The 10,659-nt window shown below is 36.9% G+C and overlaps 1 protein-coding gene across 1 annotated transcript; it reads left to right on the top strand.

Annotated features, from left to right (window-relative positions):
- Window positions 1–2,611: 2,611 nt before the first annotated feature.
- On the top strand, window positions 2,612–3,688 carry LOC140167384 (5-hydroxytryptamine receptor 1D-like). Its single transcript, XM_072190690.1, has one exon. The coding sequence runs from the start codon at window positions 2,612–2,614 to the stop codon at window positions 3,686–3,688; it is 1,077 nt and encodes a 358-aa protein (XP_072046791.1).
- Window positions 3,689–10,659: the final 6,971 nt, after the last annotated feature.

Here is a 10,659-nt window from a genome sequence, read left to right as displayed (position 1 = left end):
ACCAAAGAAAAATAGGTCTTTTTGGGAAAAAATCCATATCTTCAATATGAAAGGTCAAAATTTTCAATTGACCGTCGGCTTTTTCCTCCCTGCTACATACACTTTAAGAATATATCATTAGATTTATATAATTTACTTCGAGGACTGTTATATATCAAAAATTCGAAAAATATCAAATTTTTATAATTTGTCATAAAATTTGTATTATATTGTGATTTTCAAAAAATGAAAATTATTTGATATCAAAAGATATGCTTCGTATTCAGAATACAATTCGATAGGTCTGAGGTGCTCTCATGTGCCACAAAAAATACTGTCGAAACGCAATAAACGCTCATTTTAGATCCCTTAAGTGAGCGCTTTAAAGCTCGCAAATTTCAAGTAAAACAGGTTAAGTAGAAATTCCATGAGAAAAAGCAATGAATTGATGTAGCTTTGAAACCATGTTTAATGCTTAAAGATTCGATTTTAAATATAGGGGCCTACTCGGTCTTTAATTTTTTTAGTGAAATTAAACGGCTTTAACATGTTTAAGTAACATAATGAGCGGAAATAACGTAACATAACAAAGTTGATCAATTGATATAAACTTTGAATTCATGATTAATTCTAAACACTTTCATATGTAGCTTAACTAAGAATGTCTCCCAGTACGAAACACTAGACACAAAAATGCGCTTCACACAAGATAAACTCACTACAGTGTACGTCTAAAGCTAAGGTATCAACAGAAATAAAAATTCTTATTTGCTAAATATTTATCCAATAAGGAAAACTCTGCTATATAGTTGTAAGCGATATCATCTAAACCATGTTCTAGTTATGGACAAAAGTGTCTAGATGATAAGAACGCCGATTATGTTTATGTCTTCTGTCAAGTAGGCATTTGACCACGGAAAAAAAAAAAAAGAATTCCATAGTAAACTAGTCAAGCTAAGTAAAACAATGGGTACACCTGGACCGTAAATTGGAACATCAATGTTTGTTGTATAATTATACGTATCTGTAAAAGACGTCCCAACATCGTATAAAAATGGAATTAGGGGAAATGCCAATTTGCATAAAAACAAAAATAGCCGCTATATGCAGGGCTCAAATTTCAAAATTGATCGAATCTGGGTATTTCATGTCGACACGTTGGCAGACAAGTTTATAATCAATCATAACTATATACTGTTTTATACTAAAATGTTCTGCAAAAACAATTCGATTGATAAATGCAAGATTCAGCAACCCATTTTCTACAGGAAACATGTTATCTAATATACACAAATATTAGTGGAATATTCGTAAAAGTTTTTTTTTTCGTTAAATAAATGGTTTTGTAAAAAAAATTGTAAATTTATAATATAAAAACATATTAAATTGCAAAAACACCTTTCCGAGCGTGTAAAATCACGTTCAATTGTCTGCATTGATAAGTTTCAACTCCAACCCGAATAACAAATAAATAACATAATTATTTTTCTGGATTTTTTGATACACCTACACAAATTATAGGAAAATTTGCCCCCGTGAAATACCTGTAAACACGTCTAAAAAAAGCATGAACCAACATGCAACATTAAATATACCGGCCTATTTTAAGAAATTCCTATTAGGTTGCAAAAATGATCATGCTAAAATATTAATCTGTAGACCTTCCTCTTTCACATGCACCATAAATTTGTGTACCTGTGAGGCAAAAACTCGCAGTAAGTATGGCAGAATCCTCCAATTTCTGGCCGGATGTTTGCACCGTTAATTGTATGCATTTATGACAAATAATGGCAAATTTCAAGCAATTATTTGAATATCAGTTTACTAGTAACTGATCTTTAATACATTGTGTGTATTTGTTTTCAATTTATCTGCTTGTATAAGTACCGGTCAGTATTCTGAAAAGCCAGGTATAGCTTTGAACACCTCCTGATTTTAGTTATAAAAGAATTATTTATGAGAGAAATGTGTGCAATTGCGCTATAAAGGTAAATTAATAGCGGAGAATAATTAATAATGGAAACCAAGCTCTCATAAACGTCTTTCAATATTTGGATGGCGTGAACCTATAGATTAAATTGATATATTTGTTTGTTGTTTTGTTTCAATATGCTTGAAAAAATCGACAATTTTTGACGAAACTATAAATGCCACATCTCTTTTACTGTGAGTGCATAAAATTATTAAACCTCTCCGTGATTGGTTGTTTCAGTGCGCTGAATAGACTAAATCACAGCATCGTTTTTAGATAAAGATGCACACAGAAAAGCGAAGGTAGTTTAATACTCGGTACATTTGTAGTTGGTTTTCACGACAAGTGTTCAGTGTATCTCATCTACAACAACAAATAAGTACATCCTCTCTTTATCACCGCAAGAAGAGCAACTGTTTCAATAATATATGGAGTGTTGATGTAATATCTAATTCATATAACGGATTAGTTCTCCCAACATTATATTCGGTTCTTCGTCGAGTTTGAACGTTTGCTTTTTTGCAATTTGAAGTCAATTAGCGACAACTATCACGATCGACCATGTTGGACAAGTGTAAATCACATCTGTATTTGAACCTTTGAAAATTACATAATACATTCGATCTTCTTCGTTTGATTGGAGTTTATTATTTTAAGACAATGGCTTTTGAAGTACTTTTCTTTTACGGCGTTTCATCTCTATGTATCTCCAGTCTGACAGTAATAGGTAATGCAATGACGTTATTTGCGTTTTATCACGAGAAATCTCTGCGGATAAACCCAAGTAACAATTTCATCATTGCTCTTACAATCAATGATCTGCTTTACGGCATACATATATTCTTTTTCTTGGGTATACCGTTTACCTTTCAACGTACTCATGGGTACTTCTTCGGTGAAACTGGCTGTATGATGACAGTTTTCTTAAATCATCTCTTCGTTATTGGGAACCTTTTATTACTCGCTATTAGCGTTGACAGGCTGCTACTGATATGTTTGAAATACTCCAATTACGTGAAATTTCAGACAACTTCTCGCGTTGGAATCGGGATTGCAATGTGCTACGTAGCAGGAGTTACCTTAGGTGTCATCGAGATGAGCATGTGGGAGTTTGCGAAAAAAGATAAAACGGTTGCTGCGAAAATCAACTTCAACAGGTATTGTATTTCACCACCTCGAAATCAAGGAGTATTTGGACTGTTGCTGTCCTTTGGGTTTTATGTCACTCCAATAACTTTGGTATTTCTCTTGAATGTGGTTTTCTTTGCTTTATTGATTCGAAAGATAAGGAAACGTGGACAAGTGGGATCTACTCAGTCCAGTATTCGCACAGGTGGTACTTCACTGAATTCCATCCCTAGTCGAAGTGGACAAAATGGGGGTTCCAGTTTGGGTGCAAATTTAGAAGCCACGCAGAGTCAGAATATGTCGGGTTCGACTCCTCCGAAAAATGACAACACCGGAGATGCCCACACAAAAAGTCGCTACGTGAAACCAGCAATTACATTAGCAGTGTTGGTTGGTGCTATGGCTATTAGTAATTTACCATACTGTACGTATCTCGTAGTCATAGCTTTCTGTTCAAGTTGCAGGGATCCGATCATGGTTCGATATTGGTTGTTGGTTTGTCAGTTGAATTCACTTCTTGATCCGTTGTTTTACACTTTCACGCAACGTAAACTAAGAGAGTATTACAAAAAGAAATTCCAAAGACTGTTTGCTTCGTTCAATCGATAGAGTAGAGGATAACGTTTGCGGCTCAACTTTCAGATCCTAATTTGCACAACATAACTCATAATAAGAAGAACAAATTTTAATCTTTCCCCAGAAAAGCCAGTGCACATAAACATTGAAAATAACAAATAACAAAACAAAAAACAGTGCATCTAGCACGATTTCAAACTGGCGACCTTCGTAATACTACATGTAGCACTAGGTATTAGGTACCGTATGAATAGATGTGGCTCAATTAGTTAGAGCGTTGTGCTAGTATTACGAAGGTCCGCGCCGGTTCGAAACCAGCCAGATGCACTGGTTTTTTTAACGTTTATGTACACTGGCTATTCTGGGGAAATATCAAACATGTTAAAATTTGTGATATTTAACAGTACTCGAAGTAAACTTTATAAATCTCATGATTTATACATAAAGTGTATGTAGGTGGGGTGAAAAGCCGACGATCAATTGAAAATATTGACCTTTCGTATTGAAGATATGGATTTTTTTCCCAAAACACCAAAAATATTAGGTCTTTTTTTGGGAAAAAATCCATATCTTTAATATGAAAGGTCAAAATTTTCAATTGATCGTCGGCTTTTCCTCCCACCTACATACACTTTAAGAATATGTCATTAGATTTATAAAATTTACTTCGAGGACTGTTAGGCCCTATATATCAAAATGTGAAAAATATCAAATTTTAATAATTTGTCATAAAATTTGTATTATATCGTGAATTTCAAAAGACATTCTTCGTATTCAGAATGCAATTCGATATGTCTGATGTGCTCTCATGTCCCACAAACATACTGTCAAAACGCTCATTCCGGATCCCTTCACCCAGAGAACTAAGTATAATAACTGTCATAACTCATAATAACCGCATCATTTGATAAACAAAATATTGCGTGCCTTGAGGTAACGATTGTGTCATTTTTTACTCCCATAGTTTGAGTTAGGTACAGGTCCTTAAATGTGTGAAAAATTGACAAATTTTAACAATTTCGATATATTCCCAATATTTAAGAATGACTTGTGGTAACTATAAAATTTTTCATCCTGATATGGCAGTGACATTAACGCGTTGAAGCAGCTGTTTCGCTTTAGCGTCTATGCGGCGTCTTTGAGCTCGCACGTGTATACACCAGCGCTTTGAGCGAACACTCGCGACTAATGGAATGCGCATTTTTCAACGTCACTGCCATAATCAGGATGAAAAATGATAGACTTGTTATTGTAGTTCATAGTTTTATTCTACCTTGAGTGATTCTACATATCGGTATCTACGTCAATGCGAATTCCTCGGATGAGGTTCAATGTGACGTCCTCTTGTGCTCGCAGACAACATCGTGTCATGAGCGCCCTACATGCACACAGCATCTCGCCATGAGCTGAGTCGCCCTACACGTACTGTAACACTAGACTAATTCCAATCAGCCGTCTACACTTCGCATGTACTGTCATGCTTCGTAGTTAGACTTGATCCACCAGTCCTTCAACTGCTTACGCACGGTCATCGGGTTGTGCTGGCAGGTGAGGACTGGTAACGATTGCGTTCGAAAATTGGAGCATTTATTAGCTCATGAATAATTAATTAGTTCTTATCACGTGGTCACAGCATCTCCTTTTAAGGATGTTATGATTTATTATGAATGAAATATTTGCATTGTTTACTATAATCATGACATTTGACATGAAATTATAAATAAATAAACAAATTTGTACTGCCTGAATATTTATTCATTCTAATTTCACACATCATTTTCCAGGCCGTTTTCCATGCATTTTTGCGTTGTCACTCGTCTCCTCATGCTTTAGCTCTTTGACTTGCAAAATATGCATTGTTTTTCCTTTTTTTCCTTCATCATTTAATACGCACGTGGGAAATTGAAAAAAAAATATGTTGATTGTAATACAATATTTCCTTTTTTTACTGTTTATTTTATTAATTGTTCAACTTGATTCACGTGTATTTTGTTTCTATGACCAGTGTGTTTGTTTATAGGGGGCTGTCATTTTCTTCGAAAGGGGGTGGGTCATGAATATACTGGGGATCATAGAATTTTTAGACCAAAAATAGAGGGGGTTATAATTTTTACCCCAAAATAGAATAGAAGGCTGATGACACAAAATTTGTTTAAGCTGCGCGTGCATTCTTTCAATTTACGCTCAAAATGTACGTACAATCTTTAGTTAATTCAAAATAATATATAATTCAAATTTTTTGCCCGCTCCGCGCACCTTCTTTACGCTTTTTTAACCCTATGATCCACACACTTTCTTCACAAATGATTTAAGTTTTGCATGCCTCGCGCCTTACTAGTTCCGTTGATGAATAATTTGTCGTCAGTCTGTGTAGGCGGGAGGGGGTCATAAAACTTTTTGACTCGAGATAAGGGAGTCGTAAAAAAAATTAGCCCACGATAGGGGGTCATACCGTTTGTAAGTCATGTATAAATGTGCAGTTGGGAGTGGGCCTAGGACTACGGTACGGGATTGGTAGTCAGTATAGTAGTGTTACGGTACGGTAGTCACAATGTTACGCAACTTACGTCACACAACTTACGTGACGTACGGTAACTTACATTGCGTTGATAATGTACGCAACGTGACACTCCTTTACGTTGCGTAACTTATGTTGCGTTGCGCAATTTATGTTGCGTTAAGTTACGCAACGTAACTTACATTGAACAACTTACGTTGCGTAACCTACATTACGCAACTTACGTCAAACAACTTACGTGACGTAACTTACGTTGCGTTGCATTGTTAATTTACGCAACGTACCTTACGTTACGCAACGTAACGTAACTTACGTTGCTTTGCGCAACTTACGTTGCGTAACTTACGTTGCATTGCGTTGTTAATTTACGCAACGTAACTTACGTTACGCAACGTAACGTAACTTACGTTGCTTTGCGCAACTTACGTTGCGTAACTTACGTTGCATTGCGTTGTTAAGTTACGCAACGTAACTTACGTTATGCAACATAACTTACGTTGCATTGTTAATTTACGCTGTGAAATTACGCAACATAACTTACGTTACACAACGTAACTTACGTTGCGTAACTTACATTGCATTGCATTGTTAAGTTACCCAACGTAACTTACAAACGTAACTTACGTTGCGTAACTTACGTCACAATGTTACGCAACTTACGTTCTAATAAGTAACGGTAGGTACACGGCTAGGCTGTAGACTACAGCAAGTCATGCAAGTGTAACACCATGCATACATAACGATACGATGTGTGTATAATAGGTCCAATCTTAGACTAATGTGTGTATGCGTAGACGTAGACTACGAGCTACGGCAAGTATAATGCCCTGATCGACGGTACGATGCATGAGGGCCCAGCCATAGACTACGGTAAGTGTAATGCCTAAATGGAGAAATGTGTGCAAGGCCCAGCCGTAGACTTGGAAAAGGTTAGGTAAATAGGATTACATGTACCGTACATAGTCATGGTACTACTACTACTGTTAGGCCTAGCATGACCACTATTGACCAGTATTTTGTCCTACATTCATGCAAAACATATCATGACAGGCTAGGCCTATCATTCTTCTAGGCTTACTCACATAATACTTGTGGCTAAGCCTAAGCCATGAAGCCCGAGCCTAGGCATGCTATGCCTAGTCATAATTTTGGGACTCCGTTTTTTGGATCGAGTCTCGTCTTGTAAAATTGAGTGAGATCCAACCCATGATTTGGCATGAAGACATGAACTTACCTTTTTTAACATGAAGAATACCATCCATTCGATTTCAAGTGCAGTGCAGCGTCTGATGTACATGATGTAGGACTAGGACTCGTGCTGTCGTGCAGTTGCACAGCACAGTTCTCGGTGAGGCAAGTTGCCGTGTATTGACAGGTTGGTACTAAACTTTCACATGTTCAGCAGTCAAGTGGCTGTTAGTACAAGGAACTTATACAAGTTTACGTGGTGAACTAAGTGGCTGTGCCATTTGAGTGCAGCACAGACCTACTGACATGACCGACAATCCGGCTTACTTCATTGTACTTCTACTTCTACGGTTCTACCATTGCCAAGCAACCAAGGAGTGTTGGACAGTACCATTCAGATTCAGACAGCGGGCATGGCCGTTGAATTTCTTTGTCTGTCTTGAGACCGTGCATGACTGAGTAGCTTTCTGGAATCTGTAGTACTTACATGCTTTAATAGCCCGTGCCTAGGCTGCACTGACAATGAATAACATACAAATCACGGTGTGCAATTCGTGTAGTTGAATCAGGCTGTTTGTTGAAAGTGCACATCCAAATTCATGAACATGGCATGGTAGGCCTATGGCTATGCCGGTGTGAATTGAAATCAAGAAAATACCGATCGCCGTTTACATGGCACAAAAATGCCTCCTATTTTGCTCTAAAACAACCGATGACTTCAAATAGACAGTCTAAAAGATCACCAGCAACGTCACCTTCAACTTCTCCAGCCAAAGTTTCAGCATTGACAACCAGGTTTGAAATTAAACATATTTTGTTGTTTTTCCTATGGACGGTTACACAGACAAGCTGATGATCTGTCTCTGCTCTGATTTCTCACAAAAATGTTATTTCATGAATATTCATCATGTATCAGCTGCCATATATGGCCGTACAACAAGTATTGCGCAGGCGTCAACCATATTGAGCTACTGCGCATGCACGCAGGATCCTGCGTAAAAACAATACAATACAAAAGAATTAATCGCCCCACTTTTTGCACAGTTCGTTCTCAGGCCCCGAATCGAGAAACGGCCATTTTATTCCGCCATGTTGATTGTTTCGAGATCGGGGCCGAGGGACTCAGGCTACTTCGTAGTGACGACTGATTATCTTACAGCCCAAATCATGACGGACTTCTGAAAACTATTCAATGCGACTTTGGTTATGCGCCGTAGCGCGACTGACTAGCGGCGCTCGTGTACCGCGTCGCTGTACCGCGCCGCTGTGACAAGATCGCGCTCTGAACTTCTAAAAACAACAAACTCGGTCAAAAGGTCAAATTGGACACAACTGCGCACGCTCTATGCCACAGGAATCCTGTTGCAAAATCCGTCACTTTTTTTCCACGTAGTTTTCTCAGTCGTCAATCCAGACGGTTGACGACTGAGGGCAGCAGTCTACTGTAACACGCTGTAACGCATGAACAAGAAACGCGCTCACTACCACAGTTGTTTGATGGCTGACATTCATTTATAAGCAAAGTTGAACACTGATGGTGCTATTTATCTTAAATCCTGTTTGCATCTTTACAATGGGTACAAACTTGTGTAATGACATTATAACATCATAAAAATGAAAGGAATTACCAATAATATCATTGGGTCAAATTAAAAGTTGAATATATTCAAATAGCGCCCTCTATTTCCACACAAAACAGTTTACAGAATAAAAATTATCACAAAAAAAAGCAGAAAAAGATGAAAAAGTTGACAAAGAAAAGAAAATCTAAGTTGAATTAAGTAATATGTGTATATTAGTGTGATAGTTGTGTTGTTGGTTTTGTTAAGGTCTAGAATTGAAGATTATATAATGTTTTGTTAGAAACATTAATAAATGATCAAACAACCGTGTTATAATGAAAGACAGAGATAAACAAAAAGACTAAATCGCGTCTGACGTCATTTGTCAATCAAACTCGAGCAGGCTTTGTGTCGTGATGATGACTTGCTGAACGCGACGGTATAACCGGGCGCTTTATTGTTAATTTTGCACCTTAAAACCATCTCAGAAGTTAGGTCTTTATAGTAGAAACCTTTCTTTCCCGAAGGCAACTTGTCAACAATGCCTAGAAAAGTTGCTGTTTGCCTTTTTCGTCATTTTCTGCTATTCCTTTTCTCTAATCGGCACCAGAAAAATCGACCTTCCTTTTACGCGCTATTAACCAATCAAGGATCGTAGGGAATTTGATTGACAGTGACGTCAGGCGCGATTTAGTCTTTTTATCTCTGTCTTTCATAATAGGCGATCATTTCCCGGATGTGGATCGGATTTCGAGTGCCATGTAGACAGTTTCTATTATGAATGCGCAATTATGCATCCAGGGAGACCGCATTGATGCGAAACCCTCTCAGTCGTGTGGAGTCATCCAATGTTGGTAGTTTAAGTAAAACATTGTTTTACTTTCTACTAAAATAATGTAAGCGCATGGCATACTCGCTGTATAAATATTATTTTGAAAGTGTAACTTGTGTATGCGATAAATTAGTAATACGGTGATTGAAACATTTTGGGTGGAGTGAAAATGCAGTTTTAAACTTTCTAATGGGTAATTTTTCCAGAATTTTGGAGATATAGTTGCATCAATTTCATTTCCAAAATTATATACTTGTATATATAAAAGTGGTGAAAATGAAGTTGTACACATTTACCGCCAACTAAAGCGATATCCTGCATGCATTTTTATCTCAGTGTATCTTAGACAAAGATAAAGCCGTTTTTATAAATCCAATTCAAATAAAATATTGTAGAATCAAAATGTTTGAAAACATTCTCTCGCGAACATCTTCAAAGCACTGATCATTTCAAGGTTTCTGTGTTCGTCATTGTGCTCATAGTAAGTGTGCAGTTACCTCAATTTATCTTATACGTTGAGACCTATCACCAAGGTTCCGAGGATATTCATCATGTTAACCAAAGAAAGAAACAAAGATTTCTTCCCCGTTGTTTTGGATTAACTTTCCAAATATGATTAAAGATCGTCCATACATTGTCAATATTTCATCAAAAGTTTTGTAGCTTATCAAATAACCATTGTTTGGTCCATGCATGCAGGCAATCATTGATGTATTTAGAGTGATTTCACAATTAAATTGATTTGAAATGTATTATATTCGTCATTGATATAGAAGCACATCTCTTTCCTTCTTTTCTTATGTCAACATGATGTCTTCTTTCATCTTTATAAGAAAATTATATGACTATAATTTGATTTGTCTTCAGCAGTGGTCGTGTACATAATTATCCTGTATCATAATAT

Source organism: Amphiura filiformis, chromosome 13 (genome assembly GCF_039555335.1).
Source record: "Amphiura filiformis chromosome 13, Afil_fr2py, whole genome shotgun sequence".
Lineage (NCBI taxonomy): Eukaryota > Metazoa > Echinodermata > Ophiuroidea > Amphilepidida > Amphiuridae > Amphiura > Amphiura filiformis.
The sequence above is the reverse complement of the archived record's forward strand: the minus strand, read 5'-3'. Positions and strand labels throughout refer to the sequence as shown.